General features: G+C 45.1%; 1 protein-coding gene across 4 annotated transcripts in view; it reads right to left on the reverse strand.

Moving 5' to 3' along the window:
- LOC308676208 (RNA-binding protein 33-like) overlaps positions 1-25,419 on the reverse strand; it is a 293,110-nt gene that overhangs the window by 78,105 nt on the left and 189,586 nt on the right. For all 4 annotated transcript variants that reach the window (XM_081341982.1, XM_081341985.1, XM_081341984.1 and 1 more), the window contains one exon: positions 22,881-23,516. In XM_081341982.1, the coding sequence (XP_081198108.1) occupies positions 22,881-23,516 (636 nt within the window). The remainder of the gene's footprint in view (positions 1-22,880; positions 23,517-25,419) is intronic.

Raw genomic sequence — 25,419 nt, forward strand, 5'->3', positions numbered from 1 at the left:
GTGTAGAGCCGTCTCTTGGGTTGTTGGAAAAGAGTGTTTGCTATGACCATCGTATTCTCTTGACAAAATTCTATCAGCCTGTGCCCTGCTTCATTTTGTACTCCAAGGCCAAACTTGCCTGTTATTCCGGTTATCTTTTGGCTTCCTACTTTAGCATTCCAATCCCCCATGATGATAAGGACATTATTTTTTGATGTTAGTTCTATAAGGTGCTGTAGGGCTTCATAGAACCGGTCAATTTCATCCTCTTCAGCCATGGTGGTTGGGGCATAGACTTGGACTACTGTGATATTGAATGGTTTGCCTTGGATTCGAACTGAGATCATTCTGTCATTTTGAGGATTGTATCCCAGTATTGCTTTTCCTACTCTTTTATTGACTATGAAGGCTACTCCATTTCTTCTGAGGGATTCTTGCCCGCAGTAGTATACCTGATGGTCATCTGAATTAAATTCACCCATTCCTGTCCATTTTAGTTCGCTGATACCTAAGATGTCGATGTTCAGTCTTGTCATCTCTTGTTTGACCACGTCCAGCTTGCCTTGATTCATGGATCTTACATTCCAGGTTCCTATGGAGAAAAAATCTTTACAGCATCGGACTTTCCTTTCACCACCAGACATATCCACAGCTGAGCGTCCTTTCGGCTTTGGCCCAGTCGCTTCATTCTTTCTGGCGCTACTAGTACTAGCCCTCTGCTCTTCCCCAGTAGCATATTGGACGCCTTCCGACCTGAGGGGCTCATCTTCCAGCGTCATATCGTTTTGCCTTTTGGTACTGTCCATAGGGTTTTCATGGCAAAGATACTGGAGTGGGTTGCCATTTCCTTCTCCAGTGGATCATGTTTTGTCAGAACTCTCTGCTATGACCTTTCTGTCTTGGGTGGCCCTGCATGGCATAGCTCATAGCTTCATTGAATTATGCAAGCCCCTTCGCCACGACAAGGCAGTAATCCATGAAGGGGAGAGGGATGTACATGCTGGTTAACGCATTTAAAGAAAATAAACTTGGTCTGAGTTGTGAAGTACTGCATTGCAGGGGCAGGGGTTGAAAACACAACTCTGCACTCATATATTGTGGAAATGGTACTTTTTTGTCTCTATACTGAGGACCAATTTGTGCCATAACCATATTTCCATTAAAAGTGACTTCACAAGCTTTAATAAACTGCTTGCTTTCCTCAACAATCATTGTGCCAAAGGTGCTTTTTTAAAGAGGCAACTGGACTTTCTTGTTTTTCTTTGAAGACATTTCGCTTCTCATCCAAGAAGCTTCTTCAGCTCTGATCGGTGGGGAATGGAAGGATTTATATTCCTTGCAGACAGCTGGTCATTTACATTGTTTTAGAGCAGGGGTGTCAAACTGCCAGCCTGTGGGCCGGAGATGTCACGCGGAAGCCGCGCCCACCCCATTGCCAGCAATAGCAAAACAGTCCCGATACGTTGTGTGACGTCCCGAGTTTGACATGTCTGTTTCAGAGTTGTTGAGGCCACTTGGAAGTTTATCTGTGTTCTCAAGGTCACCTGAGTGGTGTAAATGGGTGTGGAGCCTTCTTGGAGCTGCTGAAAGGACTGTGTTGTAGACTGGAGATAGATAATGTCATACCCCTCCCCCTCTATTAAAGTGGAGCTTGGGGTGTCTTGGGGGAGGACTTTGGAGGGTCAGGGCAGGTGGGCCTGGGGCTGTACTAGTCCTCCAATGGCCCCTCCCATCCAGGAGACACCCCATACTCTGCTTAATGACCTGCATGTTCTTGGAGGGTGAACAGCTGATGCAAATTGGGAGAAAGGTGAGCCAATGCAAATTGGGACAGCCAGACAAGCCCCAGCCACAGAACATTAACAACACAGAATTAGCCCTCTGTTTGTGCTATGGAGAACCCGGACACATGGTCAAGGACTGCCCTACTAAACCTCCCAGAAGAGGAAACCTGCAGCCTGGGAACATCTCTGCTACTTACCTCCTGGATGGCAAGCCACAAGACCATGTAAACTCCTACACAAGATCACAGGGGCAGGGGGGCACCGAACAAGGCTCACTTGCATTCACACCAAGGTATGTTATTAAAACTTGATTCTACCCTAACTCTCCACAACATTCAGGAAATGACCATCCCCGTTTTGATAAGATTCTGGGGCAACAGCCAACTTTATAAGCCTCACAACAGTTCAGAAGCACAAGATCCCCACTGTCCCTTTGAAGCTTCCATTGCAAGTAAATCTATTGACTTCCGAATCTTAAAAGCAGGTCCAGTCACTCACACCACAGTGCCTTTGCAACTGACTATAGACCAGCACTCAGAAAAGTTAACCCTTTTAGTGGCTGACCCACCTTGATCTTCTGTTGAGAACTACTTGTTTGAAACATCATGACCCCAATATTAAGTGGAAGAACCACTCTTTTGCCTTTGATAGCCCTCATTGTCTTTCTCACTGCAATCAGCCATCTAAACCCCCCCCCACACACACCAGCCACCCCTTAAGACTAACAAACAGATTTCCAATCTCCCAAACAAGTACGCAGAGTTTGCTGATGTCTTTGGGGAGGAAGAAGCCTCTGTCCTTCCCCCATAGAGACTGTGATTATGCCATAAACCTGGTCTCTGGCGCCAAAATTCCTGCTAAGATGCCATACCAAATGTCTACTAAAGAATTAGAAACCCTGAAACAGTATTTGGACTATTAATTTGCAAAAGGGATTCATATGACCATCCCAATATCCAGCCTTGGCTCCTATCTTTTTCATATCACAGATGCAAGATCACAGCACACCTGGCAAAGGTGAGGACCCCCTCTGAGAATTGTATACAACTATCAATCATTGAAAGAGAATATTTGTAGCTCAGGGTTGAAATGAGGGGTCCTTGGTGCTCTCTGAGTTTGTTTTCTTGCAGATGTTTTGTTACCCTAACTAGGGAAGATCATCAGTGTTAGTAAGGAGTGCTGTTTGCTGTCAGTTTATATTTTGGTGTCTTGCCTGTTTGTGTGGGTGGGGATGGTCTTAGGGATTCTTTGGTTGGGCTGTTTACTAATGGCTCTTTGGCAGTTTCTTGATTGGGGTATTGCTTACTTGATTGTTGAAGTTGACCTTGGAGTTAATCTATGCTGATCTGAGTGCTGATTACTGGTAGAAAGGTGCTGGAGTCTTTTTCTTTGGGGCTAGTTGATTGTCTCTTTTGCATAGTCTATAGATGTTGTTAATGTCTATGTGTCTATTGATGGCTGATTTGTCAGAGTGCCAGGCTTCTAGGAATTCCCTGGCATTTTCAGATTTGGCCTGGTCTAGGATTGTCACATTTTCCCAATTGAAATTATGGTTAAATCTGTCTATATGTTGTGAAATTAAAGAATTTTCATCATGCCTTCTGACTGCCAGATGGTGTTCATGGATGTGTTCTGCCAGTCTTCTGCCTGTTCGCCCTACATAGTGGTTGTTGCAGTTCTTACATTGTATGTTGTAGATGACTCCTGTTTTTTCTTCTGAGGTTGCTGGGTCTTTTGGTTTGCTTAGGATGTTGTGAAGGGCTTTAGTTGGCTTGTGTGCTACATTGATTCCATGTGGTTGTAGTAGTCTATTTGCGGTTTCTGAGATGTTCTTGATGTATGGCAGTGTAATTCTTTTTAGGATTTGTGTTGGCTTTGCTGTATTGGGTTGAGTGGTCAGGAACTTTTTGACGTGGGTATCCATTTTGTTGAAATGTGTTGTATAGATGCTCCATTTCCTTTTTCTGCTATTCTGGGTTGCTGCAGTGTATTTCGGCTTGTTTAAATAAAGTCCTTACACAGCTTCTGTTATAGGAGGTTGGGTTGTTGCTTTGGTAGTGGAGCACCTAGTTACTATGGGTGGTTTTTCTGTACGCAGGGCTGGGTGGTCACAGCCGGGTCACTGCGACTAGGGGGCCATGGTTGTGTGGGCGTGGCCAGCTCGACGCTGCTCGCTGGGCGCAACTCACTCAGGATGGCTCGGTTGGGACGGAACAAATCACAACGGCTAACTTGACATGGGGACAATTTGGTGACCCACAAGCTCCTCGCCTCCCCAAACTGCTGGCAGCCAAGTGTGTGTACACACACACACACACACACACACACACACACACACACACACACAGAGCATTCCAAGTTTGGGGACTTTTATCCACAGAGGAAGGAGAGGACCTTCTCCCCAAGCCTAGGCATGATTGGCAGTTGGCAAGCTCAGATCTGGATAAAGGTCTCCGAGCTTGGAATGGTGTGTGTGTGTGCGCGTGTGCACAGCATGCCAAAGGCCAAGCCGATTCTCTTTTCCAATGATGAAGATTTTTCCCTGAATCTTTGCTAGAGACAGAGGCTGGGGCCCAGGACCCCCAGGTTGTTTGAAAGAAAATAGATTCTGGCATGATGTCATGGTTCCGATTAACGAGACAGATCAAAGAACATTCCATGATTGTTTATTCTAAAAAGTCTATGATAATCAGAACGAAGCATCGACACTCATGGATGGATGCCAGAATCTGAATTCTCCTCCCCTGAACACATCGTATCATACACAATTCCCTCCCTTAATTACACATCATGAATCACATTCTCCAATTAGTTTAACATACGAAGTTTCACTTCCTTTCTGTAATGCGCCATCCCTTATCTTATCAAAACATCCGGATTAACATCCCCCCCTTCAGTGATTCAAAGCAAAACAGTTAAAGCAAAAGGCTGCCTCTTATATTGTCAAAGCAAGAACATCCAATGTTTGCAGCATTGACATCCGGCCCCCCTTACAAAAAGGATAGATCCTGTCATATAAACAAAAGCATACTTGGACTTCAGTGAGGCATTTGATAAAGTAGATCACAACCTACTACTTGATAAGATAGAAAAATGTGGGTTAGATAGCATCAGATGGATTCGTAGCTGGCTGACAGGCCGTACTCAGCGTGTGGTCCTCAATGGAACTGCATCTACATGGAAGGAAGTGTGTAGTGGGGTTCCCCAGGGCTCTGTTCTGGGTCCAGTGCTCTTCAACATCTTCATCAATGATTTGGATGAGGGGATAGATGGGGAACTCATCAAATTTGCAGATGACACCAAGCTGGCAGGAATAGCCAATATTCCAGAAGATAGGCTTAAGATACAGGAGGATCTGGACAGACTCGAACACTAGGCACTATCTAACAAAATGAAATTCAATTGTGAAAAAAGTAAGGTTCTACATTTAGGCAGGAAAAATCTAATGCACAGGTGTAGTATAGGTGGTACCTTGCTCGATAGTAGTAACTGTGAGAGAGATCTCGAAGTCCTAGTGGACAATCACTTAAATATGAGCCAGCAGTGTGTGTTGTGACTCAGGGTCAGCCTGTGGGTCCGGCAGCCGGCTCGGATGACTCGGATGACTCAGACGAGGGGGAGGAGGAGGGTGTTGAAGACGAACTTGCTGATGATGGCTTGGAGGCTTCGCAGAGCCCCCAGCCAGGGCCCTCTTCTCAGCTGCGCGAGCCCGACAGTGCGGATGATGATGACCCACAGCTGGCCCTGTTCAAGGACGCCCGACGCAGGAGGCAGTCAAGCAGGAACAAGCAGAGAAAGGCTGTGGGACTCCTCGGAAGGAGGCACAGGGAGGCCACGCCCTGAACTCTAATAAAAGGAGTGTTTGGGGAAGGGCTGGTTGCTGAAAGCAACCGCTCCGTTTGAGGATCAAAGTTCCGGTATTTTGTTTCTTGTTCTGTTGTTTGTGTAATAAATCTTGGCAGACGCCTTCCAGCCTCAGACGCTCTCCAGCCTCTGCCGTTTGTACAGGGGTTGCCTTTCTGCAAGGCCGGTAGTAGGCTGGTACAGAACAGTGTGCTGCAGCTGCCAAAAAAGCCAACACAGTGCTAGGCTGCATTAACAGAGGGATAGAATCAAGATCACGTGAAGTACTAATACCACTTTACAATGCCTTGGTAAGGCCACACCTGGAATACCGCATCCAGTTTTGGTCACCACGATGTAAAAAAGATGTCAAGACTCTAGAAAGAGTACAGAGAAGAGCAACAAAGATGATTGGGGGACTGGAGGCTAAAACGTATAGAGAACGGTTGCTGGAATTGGGTATGCGTAGTTTAATGAAGAGAAGGGTGAGGGGTGACATGATAGCAGTGTTCCAATATCTCAGGGGCTGCCACAAAGAAAAGGGAGTCAAGCTATTCTCCAAAGCACCTGAAAGCAGGACAAGAAGCAACGGATGGAAATTAGTCAAGGAGAGAAGCAACCTAGAACTAAGGAGAAACTTCCTGACAGTTAGAACAATTAACCAGTGGAACAACCTGCCTCCAGAAGTGGTGAATGCTCCAACACTGGAAGTTTTTAAGAAGAGACTGGACGGTCATTTGTCTGAAATGGTATAGGGTTTCCTGAATTAGCAGGGGGTTGGACTAGATGATTTCCAAGGTCCCTTCCAACTTATTATTATTATTATTATTATTATTATTATTATTATTATTATTATTATTATTATTATTATTATTATTATTATTATTATTATTATTATTAGTCAGGGGTTATCTCTTGGTTTGTTGGGGTTTTTTTTATGAAACTTTTTGATGAGTCGGTCAGCCTTCACATCGCTAGATTTCACCCAAGTAGCTCGAGACAATGGGTATCCCTTCCATTGTACTAGGTGCTGCAATTTTCCCTTAAAAATTCTAGAGTCAAGAATACGTTTCACTTCATAATGGGTCTGACCCGGTACTACGAGGGGTCCAGGTGCCTTCTTAGGGCAAGGTCTTAAGGTGGAGTCCCGAAAAGGTTTTTATATTGTCAGAGCAAGAACATCCAATGTTTGCAGCACTGACATCAGGGTAGGAAGGAGATTGGAATGAGAGGGAGGGAAAGTCTGAGGAAAGTCCTGCCTTAGCACTTGAACACCAGCAGCCCTGCTGCCCTCTCGCCATCCCCTTGCCCCCACCTCTTGGACTCTCCTGGTGGTCTCGCATCCTATCCCTGAGGATGCTTTGCTTACAAAGCCAGGTCTCCTTGCATGGAGAGGTAGTGGGCCTCCCTCTGACCCACAGACTTTGATTTCTGCTGCTGCATGTCCCTTGGCTCTGCGCCCAGCTCCTAAGGCCAGGGATGGGCAGGAGGCAAGCATTAGGACAGGACTGGTGTGGGTACCTCCAGACAGCCACCATGAGCAACCTGGCGAAGGAGAACGACCACAGAAGACTCGAGGAGGTAAGCACAGCCAGGCACCCTCTCGGGGAAGCGGGGCTCGAGGGCCAGGCTAGGCGCTTCCTCTCCACTGCCCAGGGGTCCAGGCAGTCCACGCCTCTGGGGGTCCTCCGCATGGCCTGAGAGACAACCACAGCAAGAGTGGCAGCAGCAGGGTCCGAATGTGCAACCCCTAGGCATACAGCAGGACTAATGGGCGCTCCAGCAACCAATGATGTCCCCACCCTTCAGAGCAACCTTCGATGGGGACCCAGAGAAACTGATTTTTTTCCTCAACCCAGTACGCTCTCATTTGAACTGCTGGGCCTGTCTCTACCCGGACCCAGGTGCTATAGTCGATGTGACTGCGTCCAGCCTAGAGGGAGAAGCATCCGAATGGTTAAGCAATTTATATAATGAGCAAGCCCCTGAATTGGAGGACCCCCACCTGTTCCTCCTAGGGCTGAGAGAAAGATTTGAGGACCCATCCATGGCCCTCAAAGCAGAAGAACAAATCCACAAGATAAAACAAGCTGGCCGGCCTGCCCTGGAGTACGTGCGGGAGTTCCGCAAGATAGCCGGTCATATAGAGAGATGGCCTGAGCAATCCATAATTCATCATTTCAGGGAAGGGTTGGACGACCACCTTTCTCAGGCCTGCATAAACCAAACTGTACCTGACCAGCTGCAAGAATGGTAATGGGCAGTGGTAAGATTAGATGTTCAGCTCGCCCGCTATAAAAAGCCTCTCCCACCTGAAGCCAAGCCGAGGCCAGAACAACCTGAATGGCAATCACCCCCACGAAAATCTCCAACTACTGTGATGGCTGAAAGATCCAGGGCACCTGTAGGCCAGGCAATTAAGTGTTTCCGGTGCGGAAAGCAGGGACATTGAGCAGTGAATTACCCAGTCCCTTACCCCCAATCGCAGAATAGACCAGGACCAGCAGCGAGAAAGAAACCTGCACAGCGGCTAATGGGAGAGAAATCCAACCGGATGACGTAGGAACCTGTTGCCCAGGTCACATCCGCCACACGGGAGGACGCCGGAACTCAAGCTGGATCTGCCCCCGTTCTACCCTCTTTCGACAGCAACAACGGAGAGAACGACCCGATGGTGAGCCAACACGTCCCACCTTTCTCACTACCTGCCAAGCTCATAATCCCTAACTCGGGCACACAGGTAGATTTAAAGGTGCTAGTTCATTCTGGATGCTCCCGATGGATCATTAGCTTGCCATTTGCCATGAAACTGGGCATATGAGCAAAACTACTCTCCAAACCTGTGAGGTTCGAGCAAGCTGATGGCTCCCTGATAGGAGGGATTTTAGTCACACAATTAACGAAGCCCCTACGCCTAGAAATAGGTGAGCACTGGGAATTTATTCGTTTCCTGATGGCCCCAAAAATGACTGAGGCTGTGATTCTAGGGTTAGCCTGGTTGGACAAATGGAAGCCATTTATCTGGTGGGAGAAAGGAATGAGAACTGTGAGACTACCCATAGGGCCCGATACCCCCACTGATTCAACAGATGTTACAGGGAATTTTAGCCCACCCAATGAGTGAGTGCACATGGCTTCCTCATGGCCACCAGGCGAGCCGCTCATCCCCAGCGAGTACCAGGACCTAGCGGAGGCATTTAGTGAGAAAGAATGCGATACTTTGCCTCCTCACCGGCCCAATGACTGTTACATTGAACTGTTGCCGGGGGCCAAACTTCCACGACCAAGAATGTACGCTATGCCCCCCTTGAAATGGAGGAGATGCAGCGATATGTGGACACAAACCTAGCGAGAGGATTCACTGAATGAGCCAAGTCTACTGTGGGAGCCCCTGTGCTGTTTAAAGAAAAAAAAGGATGGGTCTCTTCGTCTCTGCATGGTCTATAAATCTCTGAACGTGGTGTGTGTGGAAAATAAATACCCTCTCCCCCTCCTAAAGGACTTACTAACCCACCTGGCTAAGGGAAGTGTCTTCACTAAATTAGACCTGAGAGAAGCATATTAACGGGTGAGAATAAAGGAGGGAGATGAGTGGAAAACTGCCTTCAACTGCCCCATAAGAAGCTATCAATTCAAAGTCATGCCATTTGGGCTGCAGGGGCCCCAGCCGTATTCATGCAGTTGATTAATGAGGTCCTACATGATCATTTATACAAAGGGGTTCTGGTGTATCTTGATGACATCCTGATATACAGCACGAATATGACTGATCATGTATAGCTGGTGAGAGAAGTGTTAAAGAAACTATTAAATGCCAAGCTTTATATCAAACTGTCAAAATGTGGATTTCACCAGACCCGATTAGATTATCTTGGCTATAGAATTTCCAATGAAGGCATTGAAATGGACCCAGCCAAAGTGAAAGCTGTAATTGAATGGCAGCCCCCAAAGACTCGCAAACAGCTCCAGAGCTTTCTAGGGTTTGCTAACTTCTACCGTCAATTCATCCCCTCCTTTGCCGAGATTGCCCTACCCCTTACAGAAGTACTCAAAACAGGCAAAGGAGGAGGGAAGCCACGACCGACCCAACCACTAGCATGGAGTATGGACTGTCAAACCGCTTTTGAGAATTTAAAAAGACTATTAGCTGTTGAAGCGCCGATGCCAGCGACATGGCCGTCGGAGCTGTATTACTGCAAAAGAACCAAAGTGGAGCCTTGCAACCCTGAGTCTACACCTCAAAAAAAATTACTGAAAGCGAAAGGAAATGGGCAATCTGGGAGAAGGAGGCGTTTGCAATTAAGTGGGGGCTATTAAACTGGTGAAGGGAGCAAGGTGCCTTTTGAAGTATGGACAGATCACAAAAATCTAGAAGCACTGAAAACTCCCCGCAAACTGTCCCCAAAGCAAGTGCGGTGGGCACAGTACTTTAACCGTTTTAACTTCACTCTAAAGTACATACTGGGAGGGAAAAACGTCTTAGCTGATGCTCTATCCAGACTGCCCCAAAACAAAAGCGAACACAAAGAGGTTAATGAGGCAATTATCTCCAATCCACAAATTGATGCTCAGCTCACACCTTGCAAGGCCCCTAATTCTGATGACCCTGGGGCAAAGAAAATAAAATGAGAACTCCTCACTGATCAATGGTTCAAAGACAATCAAACCTCCCTAACATGCAGGGATAGTCTGCCTTAGAAGGGGGGGGGAAATTTTACTTGCCAGAAGCCCTCCGTCTTAACGCTCTCAAACACAGCCATGACGTAAAACAGGCTGGACACTTTGGATATTTAAAAACTCTACATCTCATCCGCTGGCAGTTTTGGTGGCCGGGGTTAAAACGGGATGTGGAAAATTATGTCAGGAGTTGTACTGTATGTGCCACCATGAAAAGAATTCCAGGAAAAACCCCTGGGTTACTGAAGCCGGTGGCAGACCCTTCTCAAACATGGGAAGAAATTGCTATGGACTTTATAGTAGACCTACCTAAAAGTAGAGGAAATACTGTCATCTGGACTGTGATAGACCTGTTTTCGAAGCAGGCTCATTTCATCGCCTGCAAAGGACTCCCATCTGCACAACGACTGACTAAACTGTTCTTGAAACGTATCTACCGGCTGCATGGCGTCCCTAAGCGAATAATTTCAGACAGGGGGGGTGCAGTTCACAGCGAAATTTGGAGGAGTTTCCTTAAATTAATCAGGCTTATCACCTGCTTTTCATCCAGCTACCAATGGGGCTGCAGAATCCATTAACAAAATGGTGGAGCAATACCTCAGATGCTATGTTTCCTACCAACAGACAAACTGGACTGACCTCCTCCCTTTCGCCAAGGTGGCTTACAATAATTCTGTTCACAGCAGCACTGGCTACACGCCTTTCAGGGTAGCCACAGGAAAAGAGTTCAACCCGATGCCTGACTACCCTCAGGTGCCCTCTGCTTCCCAGACATTTGATCAATGGGTGAGGGGGTGGGAAGAGGTTTGGAAGAACACGAAAACAGCATTAAAAAAGACTTCCGAGACTTATAAAAAACACACTGATAAAAAGAGGGTTCCCCAAAGAAAATTCCAAGTTGGGGAAAAGGTTTATCTGTCAACTAAATATCTATGCCTCAAATTACCCAGCAAGAAATTAGGACCGAAATTCTTGGGGCCTTTCCCCATCGTAAGGATCATCAACCCCGTCACAGTAGAATTAAAACTCCCTAGGCTTTTAGGGAAAGTTCACCCTGTCTTCCATTGCAGCCTGCTGAAACCTTTTCGGGACTCCACCTTAAGACCTCCCCCTAAGAAGGCACCTGGACCCCTCGTAGTACCGGATCAGACCCATTATGAAGTGAAACGTATTCTTGACTCTAGAATTTTTAAGGGAAAAATTGCAGTACCTAGTACAATGGAAGGGATACCCATTGTCTCAAGCTACTTGGGTGAAATCTAGCAATGTGAAGGCTGACTGACTCATCAAAAAATTTCATAAAAAAAACCCCAACAAACCAAGAGATAACCCCTGACATATGCTTTTGTTTATATTACAGGATCTATCCTTTTTGTAAGGGGGGCCAGATGTCAATGCTGCAAACATTGGATGTTCTTTTTTTTATTGAAGTTTTACAATACATTTTTAAGATAAAAAAGGAACAAAAAAAGAAAAAAACCCTCCTTTCCCTCCCCTATGCAACAGAGCATACCTTAATATATGTATCTTAAACACATTATCCACCTTCTTGTCATACAATAGATATGCATGCCAGCCAAATAACAAATCATGACCCTCAAGATTTAATAATCTCCCTTGTGTTAAATTAAACCAGTCACTTATCGATGATAAAGCAGCAGCCTCATAATATAATTTAAAATTAGGCATTTTAAGACCACCTCTTTCGCACGTGTCTTGCATTATCTTAAATTTAACTCGTGGCTTTTTCCCTGCCCAAACAAATTTATTAATGCCTTTTTGCTATTCCTCCAAATTTAAATCCTTTTTAAGTATAGGTATCATTTGAAACAAAAATAAAAACTTTGGCAAAACATTCATTTTCACTGCTGCAATTCTTCCCAGTAAAGATAATTGTAATTTTTTCAAATTATCTAATTCTTTTTGTGTTTTTGCCCATAACAGTTCATAATTATTCTTAGATAACTTCACATTTGAAGCTGACAAATAAACCCCCAAATATTTAGTCTTTTTAACTATTTCAAATCCCGTTAACTCTTCTAGAACAACCTTTTGTTCTATAGTCATGTTCTTAGACAGTATTTTAGTTTTTTGTGTATTTATCTTAAATCCAGAAACTTTCCCATATGACATTATTATCTCCATCAACTCTAAAACTGAGTAAGTCGGTTGGCTTACTGTAATAACCAGGTCGTCTGCAAACGCTCTCAATCTATAATCCTGATCTCTTATTTTAATTCCCTTAATTTTATTTGAATCTCGTATTTTAATCAATAATATTTCCAATGTTAACACAAACAGTAAGGGTGATAACGGACACCCCTGTTTGTACCCTTTTCAATATTACATGTTTCTGTCAAACTACTATTAACTATTATACGAGCTGTTTGCTTCTGATATATCGCCCTAATAGGTTGTAAGAATTTTTCCCCAAACTCCATTTTCTCCAATACTTTCACCAAAAATTTCCAGTCCAATTGATCAAAGGCTTTTTCAGCATCCAAAAAAATCAGCGCTGCGGAGACCTGATTATTCCTTTCCAAGAATTCCAGTAAATCTACAATATGTCTCACATTATTCTTCATTTGTCTACCGCTTATAAATCCAGTTTGATCACTATGAATCACTTGCTGCATTACCTTCATTAATCTATTAGCTAAAATTTTTGCAAATATCTTATAATCAGTATTTAAAAGCGATATTGGTCTATAGTTTTTGGCTTGGGTAACATCTTGATCTTCCTTCGGAATCAACGAAATAAAAGCTGTTTTCCACGATGGAGGCACTTCTCCTCCCAATTGAATTGTCCTAAACAATTCTCTTAAAGGTTCCACCATTTCTGACTGTAAATTTTTATAATAGACGGCAGTCAAACCGTCAGTTCCCGGTGCCTTACCCACTTTTAATTGCTTAATTGCTAAAAAAATGTCTTCATCACTTATCAATTGATTCAACCCTTCCTTTTGTTCTTGTGTAAGAACAGGGATATTAGCTTCCTGCAAATATCCATCTATGTCTGCATCTCGAATCTGATCCTGGAGGAAACTGATTATCTGGACCCGTACTAATCGGGTTTCAGGCCCGGACACAGCACGGAGATGGCATTGGTCGCGCTGGTGAATGATCTCTGGTGGGCTCGGGACAGGGGTTGTTCCTCTGTCCTAGTCCTATTAGATCTCTCAGCGGCTTTTGATACCATCGACCATGGTATCCTACTGCGGTGTCTCAGGGGGTTGGGAGTGGGAGGCACCGTTTTACGGTGGTTTTCCTCCTATCTCCTGGGCTGCTCGCAGTCGGTGTTGACGGGAGGGCAGAGATCCACCCCGAGGCCTCTTGTTTGTGGAGTTCCTTAGGGGTCGGTTCTCTCGCCCCTCCTGTTCATCTATATGAAGCCGCTGGGTGAGATCATTCGTGGTTTCGGGGTGGGGTATCATCAGTACGCTGATGATACCCAACTTTTTCTTTCCACCCCGGACCAACCCAGCGATGCCCTCGCCGTGATGTCCCGTTGCCTGGAGGCGGTCCGGGTCTGGATGGGGAGAAACAGGCTTCGTCTCAATCCTGCCAAGACTGAGTGGCTGTGCATATTGGCATCTCGGGTTAACCAGACCATTCCACCTTTAACGATGGGGGGGTGAGGTGTTACCCCCGTTGATAGGGCTCGCAACTTGGGCGTCCTCCTTGACTCCCGGCTGAATTTTGAAGACCATATAGGAGCCGTGACCAGGGGGGCTTTTGCCCAGGTTCGCCTGGTGCGCCAGTTGCGACCCTACCTGGACCGAGATGCCCTACGCACAGTCACTCATGCGCTCGTGACCTCCCGTTTAGACTACTGCAACGCTCTCTACATGGGGCTGCCCTTGAGGACCACTCGGAGGCTTCAGCTGGTGCAGAATGCAGCTGCACGAGTTGTGATGGGGGTTTCCCGATACTCCCATGTAACACCTCTACTCCGCGAGCTGCATTGGCTTCCGGTTGCCCTCCGGGTAAGATTCAAGGTGCTGGTAATGACCTATAAAGCCCTAAATGGCTTGGGTCCGGGATATCTGAGGGAACACCTGCTGCCAGCATCAAGTTCCCTTCGTCCAGTGCGCTCCCACAGGGAGGGTCTTCTCAGGGTGCCGCCGGTAAAAGATTGCCGGCGGGTAACGCCCAGGGGGAGGGCCTTCTCAGTGGGTGCGCCTGCCCTCTGGAACCAGCTGCCCGTAGAGTTGAGGACTGCCCCCGACCTCCGTTCATTCCGCCGGGACCTGAAGACCTGGGTCTTCGAGCTCTCTGGCCCAGGCTGAGAATTTTAACTTTAATTTTAATTTTAATTTTAATTGGGATTTTTATTCTCTCAGGGACTATTATAATCTTTTTAATTGTTTTTAATTTTTGTATTTCTTGTTTTAATTCCCTGTAAACCGCCCTGAGTTCTTCGGGAAAGGGCGGTATACAAATCCAATTAAATAAATAAATAAACAAATCTCTAACATACAACTTAGAATAAAAATCAACAAAAGCCTTTTTAATAAGATTCTGCTGGTACACTACTTTACCCTTGTATTCTATTCTATCTATATTGCATGCTCTCTGTTTCTTCCTTAACAAATAAGCTAACCACCTACCCGGTTTATCAGCATTACAAAAAGTATTATGTCTAACATACCGTAAGTTAGATGCCACTTGATCTGCCATCAACATATCAAACTGACCTCTTAGTAAAGTAATTACCTCTTTAGTCTTCCCATCAGATGGATTCAGAATTAAAGCCTTTTCTTTTTTCTTAATTTCCTCCTCTAATTCTTTCCTCCTAAATTCCAATTTACGTCTATGTTTATTGTTCAAATATATTAACACTCCTCTCATATAAGCTTTACTTGCATCCCAAACCATCTCCATAGGAGTACCTTTATGCATATTAATTTTAAAAAATTATTTCATCTGTTTTTTACACTCTTCCACATTTTCCTGATATCTAAACAAGTTTTCATTTAATCGCCAAGACCGTCTGTCTCCATTATCTTTTTCTATCTCCAACCATACTGGACTATGATCAGATATAGTTCTTGGACAAATCTTGATCTTCTTAATCCTAGAAAAAAAATCATTAGTAATTAATACAAAGTCAATCCTTGAAAAAGATTGATGCCTATCAGAGAAAAAAGTAAAGTCTTTTTCTTGCAAGTTCCTTTCTCTCCACACATCTCTCAATTCCAAGTCATCCTTCATCTAAAAAAATGATTTAGGCAGTCTAGCATGACTTGGCGTACTTCTAAAAAGGCCTCTTTTGTCCATTTGTACATCCAAAACGCCATTCCAATCTCCCATAAAAATACAAGATTTATAATCCCACTGGATAATCTTACTGTGTAATAATTTGTAAAAATCTCCTTGCTGTTGGTTAGGAGCATATAATCCAACCAAAAGTATTTTCTTGCCTTCTGTTAATAGTTCAATTATAACATATCTTCCTTGTTTATCTGCTTCAAGTAAAGTAGCTGTTAAAGTATTCTTAACGTAAATAACAACTCCGTTTTTCTTGTCAGGAGCAGAGGCAATAAACTGTGTGCCCAACCTAAAGTTTATCAGGTACTTTTGATCAGCTGCTCGAATATGTGTTTCCTGTAAGCAAATAACATCATTTTTAAATTGCTTTAGATATTGAAATACTTTCTTTCTTTTATGTGGTGAATTTAAGCCATTAACATTCCAGGTTAGAAGCTTTGTCGCCATCTTTTGCGACCTGAAGCTTTTGGAGCGCCTCTTCCAAAATCACCTGCACTCTCTTCGGCTTCGCTCCTCCCACTGCTTCACTATAAGTAAGTTTTTGAGATGTAGTCATGACTCTCTGTTGTTCTTGCTCTTGTCTCATTCGTCTGGCTGCAGCACGTGTCATTCTTTGGTCTCTGACCTCCTCCATTGGTACTGAAATCTGATCCACTCCTGTAGTTTGCTGGGATTCTCCATCTTTCAGCTGTGTAGCTCCTTCAGCACCTTGTATACTCTCCCTTCGTAGCTGACGCTCTCCTTCACCATTCCTCCTTTTAAATTCCGTGGATGGTGGGGGGCCTGCCTTCAAAATATTAGCATAAAAATCTCATGCCTGTAAAACTATGTTAAGGCGGTATCTCATGCCTGCGTGCATCACCACCATGCCTACTGGAATCTCCCATCTGAACTGGATATCCCGTTTCCTTAATTCTTCTGCCAAAAAAGCAAATTCTTTCCTTCTCCTTAAAATTCTTGGAGGGATCTCTTTCAAAATTAAAACTTCTTGCTCTGCAACTGTAAATTTGTTATTATAAAAAGCTTGAATAACCTCATTTCTAATTGCTCTTTTTGTAAAATAAACCACCACATCTCTAGGTAGCTTCCTTTGTCTTGCAATCCAGGAATTAACACGGAATATTTTATCTATATCCACCATAATATCTTCTGCTGAACGCCCCAGAATCTGTTCAAGAGCTTCTGAGAGTACTTTTTTCAAATTTTCCTTAGGATCTTCTTTCAAACCTCTGATTCTCACAGCGAACTCCATCTTGCGGTACTGCACCAATGTTAAATCATCATCAATCTTATCCATCACAGTTTCAGCATTCATCATTTTGGCATCTAATCTCATATTATTTTGGCTAAGTTCTTCCACTCATCCAAACGTTCAATGCAAACAGCGAGCCCTTGAAATGCAACCAAAATATCTGCCCTTATTTCTGTATTCTTCTCCTCAATAAGCTCAGCTATTTGTTGAGATTGTTTTTTCAAAGCCTCTTGCAAAGCATCCTGCAAATCTTTTATTGTTAAAGCTGGTGCGGGTGTGGGTGCCGGGAGAGGAGGCATCAAAGCCTGTAATGAAGATTGCTGAACTGGCGAGTCCCCGCACTTCTAGGAACTTTAGTTGATTTGGTAGCCATTTTGGCACCACTTAGTTCTATTGCGCACTTTCACTTTCCGCATCGTTTACAACTTTTCCACAAAGTAGTCTGAGTTAAAGTTCAAATACTTGCTATTACAGCATTCTCCTGCACAGCTCTGCCTGCATCCAAGTAATCCCCAATTTCCTCTCGATGGCAGGGATGGTTGCAGCGTCCTGCTCTGCTCCAAAGCCTTGGAGCAGAGGCATCCTGGAGTCCGGAGCAAACTCAGGCTTCGGGGGGGGGGGGCTCACACCCTTCAACCACCAGAGTTTAAACTCTGGCGGTCTAGGGGAGCTCTACCCCTGCCTGGGTGCTCACCCCATCCTCTTCTCCCGAGGAGCGGGTTTCCGAGCCACCAAACAGCTGATCGTCGCTGTTTTTGGCGGCTCTACGGAGACAACGGGGCTGACAGCCGAAATGGCTGCCGTCAACGGAGCCTTGCCACCCGGAAGTCCTCGATGTTTTTGCTTTGACAATATAAGAGGCAGCCTTTTGCTTTAACTGTTTTGCTTTGAATCACTGAAGGGGAGGATGTTAATCTGGATGTTTTGATAAGATAAGAGATGGCACATTACAGAAAGGAAGTGAAACTTTGTATGTTAAACTAATTGGAGAATGTGATTCATGACATGTAATTAAGGGAGGGAATTGTGTATGATACGATGTGTTCAGGGGAGGAGAATTCAGATTTTGGCATCCATCCATGAGTGCCGATGCTTCGTTCTCATTATCATAGACTTTTTAGAATAAACAATCATGGAATGTTCTTTGAACTGTCTCGTTAGTCGGAACCATAACACCTGCCTCCCTCCTTCTCATTCCCATTTCCTTCCTTCCTTCCTTCCTTTCCTTCCTTCCTTCATCCTACCTTCGTTGCCTCCTTCTCATTCCCATCTCCTTCCTTCCTTCCTCCCTCCACACCCAGGAAGGGATGAGGGAAGGGCAAGAGGGTCCCAGCGCTGCCAGTGGCCGTGGCTTTTCCATGCAGGGGCGGGGTGGGAAGCGAGGGCCATGCTGGTGAAAGGGAAGCACCCGTGGGTGACACCGGGCTGGCAAGCGGGCCATGGAGGCAGCAGAGGCACCTGGTGCTGGAACACGGTTAACCTGCAGGGCAAGATGGTGCTCATCAAGTCAGCTGCACACCAGCCCCCATGTGCTTGCCTCCTGTGTGCATGCCTAGCTAGAATGGGATGGGATGGGGCCAAGGTGGCAGGGGCTGGCCCCTCGCTGTCTCCAGGGTGGCCACATCTAACTACATCTGGCCTGCGGCCCTTGAGTTTGACATGTCTGCCCTAAAGTGTTGCCAGACCACCCCGCACTGGACTCAACTGTCCCAGGGACAGTTAACTTCTTACAGGAATAAGATCAAGACCTCTTGAAGCAGCAGCTCGACCAAGCAAAACAGTCTTACAAGAAGACGGTGGATGCCCACCAGTGGGAGGAGTCACTGTAGTAGGAGATGAGGTTTGGCTGTCTACCAAGTTCTTAGCATCTTCAAGACCTTCCAAGAAGTTAGATGCTAAATTTGTGATATCATTCAAGGTTCTCCGACAAGTCAACCCTTTAGCTTTCTACCTCCAATTGCCTCCCTCTATGAAGGTGCACCCAGTCTTTCACTGATCCTTGCTATCCAAAGTTGCCCCCTCCCAAGATCACCGATATCCCAACACACACAACGCTTCATCACCAGTCACAGTGGAGGGAGAAACGGGGGGGGGGCACTCGCTTATGATGGGCATTCCACCTCTGGCCTTCACCTCCTGGGCAGGGAAGGGGAGGGACCTTGTAATGATGCGTTTATGTTTCAGCAATCACCACCTGGCTCACCAACTCCTTCAAATGAGGGGGAAGCAGATTCCTTTGAAACTACTTCCCTTCCACCCTTGCCAAGTTCCCATGAGAACTTGGACTTTGAAGAATTGATGCAGGAGGTGGAAAGCAACATTGAAGAACCCATGGAAGAGGAGGGGGGGCAAGGTGGAGGGGTGGGTGATGTAGAACAGGGCTTTTCAACCTTTTCATCCATTGTACCACTTTTAGGATAAGGCAATATCCGAGTACCACCAGTCGCCTAGCAAGGTGTCAAAAACTTGACCAAAAAAAAGGAAAAAAAATGATAAAGTACAAGTAGTTCTCGACTTACATTTCGCTTAGTGACTATTCAAAGTTACAACGGTATTGAAAAAAGTGACTTATGACCATTTTTCACACTTATGACTGTTCAAGCATCCCCAGGGTCATGTGATTTACATTCGGATGCTTGGCAACTGATTCATACTTATGACATTCACAGTGTCCCTGGGTCATGTGATTAATGCCCGGGGTGTGTGGCATGGCCAGCTTATCACTCAGGTTGCCAGGGGCCTGTGTGGGGGGGAATTTGTGGGTCTCTGGTGGAGGGGGGGTGGGTGCCTTTCTTCACTCCCTCTCTCCCATTGTCACTTCCTTCTTTTCCTTCCTTCCCTCTTTGTCTCTTCCTCCTTCCCTTCCATTGTCTCTCCCTCCCTCTCATTGTCCTTCCCTTTTCTTTCTCTTCCTTCTTCCCTCCCTTCCTTCCATTGTCTCTCCCTCCCTCTCATTGTCCTTCCCTTCCTTCCTTCCTTGTCTCTTCCTCCTTCCCTCCCTCCCTTCCATTGTCTCTCCCTCCCTCTCATTGTCCTTCCTTCCTACCTTCCTTCCTTCCCTCTTTGTCCCTTCCTTCCTTCCTTCTCTCCCTCCCTTCCAAGCAACCTGCTAGTCCAAACTACAAATACTGAACCTCAGACAACCTGCCCATCTCCCATTTTCAGGCACGTACATTATGAACTGGCTACTTCTCCCAGTCATTTTTTCCCTACCAGAGCCCAGCGTTCCCGATCCTCTCTGTGTACATTGTTCTTCCCATAACACTCCCCAGTGCTGTTGAGAGATGCCCATTTCTGGCCGCATTGCTACTGTTATCAAGTTAATTTTCACTCGCCCGAAGGAAGAGAGCGATGCTTTTCTCCCTCTTCCAAAGGAAGGGAGACAAACACGAATTGCCACCAAGTCACCCTTCCTTCGGGCGAAGTAATCTCCTTCCAATGCAAAACCGCGGGGGCTCCATCTTTTGCAAAGGGCAGCGCGCGCGCTCCGTGAGCAAAGGAGGAGAGCAGCCAAGCAGCATGCTAGTCCAAACTACAAATACTTCTTGGGATGCAGTGGGGTGGGCACGGAGAGGAAACCATGCAAGAACTTTTCCTCTTATTATTGCTGTTATTCTTCCAGGTTGCAAAGGAAAAGCATAAACAAATACTGCTTCTTGGGATGGAGTTGGGTGGGGATGGAGAGGAAACGGCTGGAAACCATGCAAGAACTTTTCCTCTTATTATTGCTGTTATTCTTCCAAGTTACAAGGGAAAAGCAGAAACAAATACTGCTTCTTGGGATGGAGTGGGGTGGGGACGGAGAGGAAATGTCTGGAAATCATGCATGAATTTTTCCTCTTATTATTGCTGTTATTCTTCCAAGTTGCAAAGGAAAAGCAGAAACAAATACTGCTTCTTGGGATGGAGTGGGGTGGGGACGGAGAGGAAATGTCTGGAAATCATGCACGAACTTTTCCTCTTATTATTGCTGTTATTCTTCCAAGTTGCAAAGGAAAAGCAGAAAGAGCCCAGCCGCGTAGGTCAAGCTCGGCTCTCTTTCTCTCTCCCTTAAACGCGGTTCATCAGGAGCTCTGGTGCTTCCCATGCTTGCAGCAGGGAGACTGGAGGCTTTTCCACTGACCCGGGGCAACTTTGCAAAAAACAACCAAACAACACGGAGAAACGCAGCTCAGCTGTACTTGCACACCCCGATCCCACACCCCTGCCTTGCTCACTTGCTTGCTTTCCACTTGCTTGTGGGGCGCTCAGAAGCCAGTGTGGGGTACTTGGAGGCCGCCCACGCGGGGTGCATTGGAAGCCACCAGCGCCCGCTCAGAAGCCACCCGCTTAGGCCACTTGGAGGCCACCCGCACCCGCTCAGAAGCCGGTGCTGTTCGGAAAGCACCCGCGCAGGGCGCTTGGAGGCCGCCCGCACCCGCTCAAAGGCCGGCGCCACTCGGAAGCCATCTGCACAGGCAGCTTGGAGGCCACCCGTGCCCGCTCAAAGCCAGCGCCGCTCGGAAACCACCCACACGGGGCACTTGGAGGCCGCCCGTGCAGGGTGCATCAGAAGCCACCCCCGTCTGCTCAGAGGCCGATGCCGTTTGGAAGCCACCCGTGCGGGGTCCTTGGAGGCCGCCCGCGATCACTCAGAAGCCAGCGCTGCTCGGAAAGCACCCACGCGGGGCGCTTGGAGGCCGCCGGCGCCCGCTCAGAAGCCAGCGCCGCTCTGAAAGCACCCACACAGGGTGCTTGGAGGCCGCCTGCACCCGCTCAGAAGCCAGCACCGCTCTGAAAGCACCCACACGGGGTGCTTGGAGGCTGCCCGCACCCGCTCAAAATCCTGTGCGGCTCAGAAGCCATCCACACAGGCCGCTTGGAGGCCACCCGCGTCCGCTCAAAGCTGGCGCCGCTTGGAAACCACCTGCGCAGGGCACTTGGAGGCCACCCGTGCAGGGTGCATCAGAAGTATATAATAGGTAATGTCCCAAGTCCTTAATTTATTGTTACTTTAATTTCAATATGATCCAAATCCTTGTTATAACCAAGCTTTCGTGGTAGAGTATAAACAGTTCTTTCTTTAGGGCAAAGAGAGTGAGTGTTCCATAACAAAACAACTGCAGGAGAAGCTAAGATAAAAGTTCTCACAGTAGAGAGAGAAAAAAAGCGAAAGTTGCCATCTTTTGAAGTAAAGACAGATAGATATATATACGGAAGTAAAATAAAGCAACTGAGTTCTTTTAAAAACTAATAAAATACAAAATCCTTACAATAAGAATCCAGTATAAGTCAGATCAAATGACTTTCACTACAAAAGGGGAAAACCCTTATGCTGTCAGCTTCCTTGTGGCAAAAGTGGAAGTATTTTTTTAACTCCAAAATAAAATGGTGAAAGTTCACATTGTAATCCAACAAGAGGGTGTAAAAACACATCAGCATTCAGCCAGGCTATTAACGATTAAAAGTGCAGATCAAAAATCAAAATGTGGTATTAAAAACAGGGGCACCTAAAAATACAAACAGCGACAGGAAAAGATGGAAACCCAACCACTCCAGCTGCTCTTACTGAGAATCGCAATCCTCTGGATTCTCTTCCCAGGCAGGTACACAGTCATTTGTGGGTCATTATGTGTTATTCCTAATTACTTCCATTCAAAACTCAGGGAGCATGCTGCCAAAGAACTGGCTATGGCAGCAAAGTCAGCTGTTTTTCAGCAGGAGGACACCTTCCCCCCCCCAATTCAGCACACCACTTTTTGGAGGACTCAAGATTTCAGTTTGTTTTTCAATTGTCGTGTACAGCTTACATGTTAAGGTGGAAAACATTATTCTGAAGTGATTTAACTTGGTCTGATTTTTTTTAGTCTCAAAAACTTAGCATTTTGACAGGGTTGTGTAGACTTTTTATATCCACTGTGTATCTCTGTATCTATTGTTCCACATGCAAGTATGCCAGTTCAAACATGGGTGTTGGCTAGCTTATTCTTTTCCAGATCACTTACTTTGAGCTTCTGAAAATGACAAGACGACGACAGATGGAGATCAGAAACCAACCACACAGAAATAAGAGACAGACATGCCTGGTAACTTACCCCTCCTGACAATTTTATCACTCTGACTTTGGTGCCAATATGGGGCCCATCGCCACTCCCACTGTTTGCCCGCTGCATGACAGTTCTTTTCATCCCAGGCTTTAGGTCTTGAGGCTGGCCTTGCACTGATGCCACCCGAGCAATCTGGGACAGGTTCAAGTGCACAGCAGCGGGAAGCTTTGTTTGCAAAGCTTTATTGGGCAGCTGGAGCTCATTTTCAGGCACTGTCCTAGCCTGCCTTAGCTGCTTTATAGTTTTTATTTGCTGTCCTTGACATTGCACACTGTCTCCAGCCTGGAGAACATTTACAGGCTTAGGCTGAACAGCTGTGGAACCTGGAACGACTAGCTCTTGTTTTTTAACCATTAGCCTGCATTTCACATTTTGGCGGGACTGTGCACCAGGAAGGGAAAGCAATGGATTTCCATTGGTGGGCAGCTGTGAAGGGTCTTCCTCCTGCTGTTGGCCTGAAGAGCCTTGTTGTTGCTGTGCCAGCCTTTCCAGCAATTCTCTTTTTCGAGCCCCAGCTTGAAGCTGCCGCCTGAGCTCCTTTTGTTTCAAGATCTCTTCCCTGAGGCGTTTCTGTTCCTCGATCTTCAAACAGTACAGTCTAGTTTCTTCATCTTCATCAGGAAACTGCAAGATAGCCAGAAAAGAAAGTTATGCATGGTAAAAACCAACTTTGAAGGAGGAGGAGGAGAAGCAAGAGACACTTGTTAAAAAGATGACACATTTTCCCAGTGGTATTTTTAAATTAACTGAAACACCAGGCAATGTCTTTAACGACAAAGCTGCTAACAAAGGTTTATGAGCTATTAATCAAACAAGCAATGAAAAGGCAAAGAATATACTACTCAGATTTTGGACTTTTAAACACAGTAAATCAAAAAGCTGAAACTGAAGCCTTCTAAATCGGAACTCATTTAGAAATTGCTGAAACTAATTAAACCATTAATATAATTCAAGAACTCAAGTACTTTTTCAGATGGAAGCAGTAACAATATGAGGTAGCCCACTGTCACACATGTTTTATCTTGCTCTTTTCTGACAAACTAACAAAAGGTAGGATGGTAAATGACCTGAAAGGCCCTGAACAGAAATATTGATTTTTCTTACATAATTTTCAGCCTGATCTGAAACTCATTTGTCACACAATAATTACTTATAATGAATAGAGAAATTCAATCTCTCTGACCTTGAACTCATGTACTCTCTTCAGAATTAAAATGTTGCCAAATACAAGGTTGGAATATTAATATCAGGAATGGCTTTAATATCCCAGCCTTAAGCTTTTTAGAAAGTATTATAACCTTTGTGTGCCAAATCATCTTTCCAGTAGACTTAAAACTCCAGCAGGATATATATCTTTATTCAAAGCTACTGGGAAATCAAAAGCAAAAGAAAATTCTTTTTGTTGTTTTTAAATTTGCAGGTTCAACATACTTTAATACTGTAATGTAAATTGCTGCTTTTTAAATATAACAGCAGTCTTCACTCCTACAGAAAGCTACAAACCATATACACTGTATAATAAATATACTTTTCTTTGACAATAAATTTAACTAGTTATATTATTTATGTAAAATTTCCACTAAGGAATACTGATGATATAAATACACCATTTTCTATTATTAATTTTATACTGCTAAGAAAACTATTATGCATTCAGAGAGGAAAGAGACATAATATTAATTGAATCAGTGTAATAATCACTAAGTGAAATTGTGACTATTCTTTTTATAGAATGTGTAAAAATCCTAAATATGCATTGTTTATTACTGAATACTCCCACTCGCATATTCATAACAATTCTATCCATTTCTTTGGCCCACCTGGGAAACCCCAGAGATTGCTTTAGGTTAAACAAACAACCTGAATAGATTCATAAATGAGACTAGACTTATTGGAAAATAACATGGATGAAAAAAATTTCTTGTCTGACAAAAACAGCAGCTTTGGAGAAAGCAGAGAAATGAGAATGCAACACAACACCTGAACTAACACACACTTCAAGAGCTACTTTCATAAGACAAAAATCTTTTCTTTCAAATTGAATTGACAAATGAGATGACTAAAACATCAAAGCTCCTGAGTCTCCTAATTGTTAGCGTGGCATTACGAATTTGCAAGGTTCTTCTATTTACTGCATTTCCCCAAAGCACCACTCCCAGAAATTCAGAGCCATAGCACAGCAAGCCCTAAATCTAAACCTGTCATATGCAGCATCAGGCTTGTAGCATCACACTGGCTCCAAGTGTCTGATCCAAATAATGTGAAGGTGGCCACTGCACCCAAATTCAAAACTTCCTACCGCCACAAAAAAGTCTAGGGTTAAATTCTTTACTACCAAAGAGGACAATTTCCCAAAGTGGGTATTGTTACTTTATAGCCTATATAAAATCTAAGATATCATTAAGTCAGAAAAGACTTCAGTGGTTAACATTTATAGCAAAAGCATATAGTCTGGGATCCCTGAAAGCCTCAGGTATGACTCTCAGAGGCTTACAAATATTGCTATCAAATGTTATATTTAATAAAA

Source organism: Vipera berus (genome assembly GCF_964194415.1).
Source record: "Vipera berus genome assembly, chromosome: W".
NCBI classification, from domain to species: Eukaryota; Metazoa; Chordata; class Lepidosauria; order Squamata; family Viperidae; genus Vipera; species Vipera berus.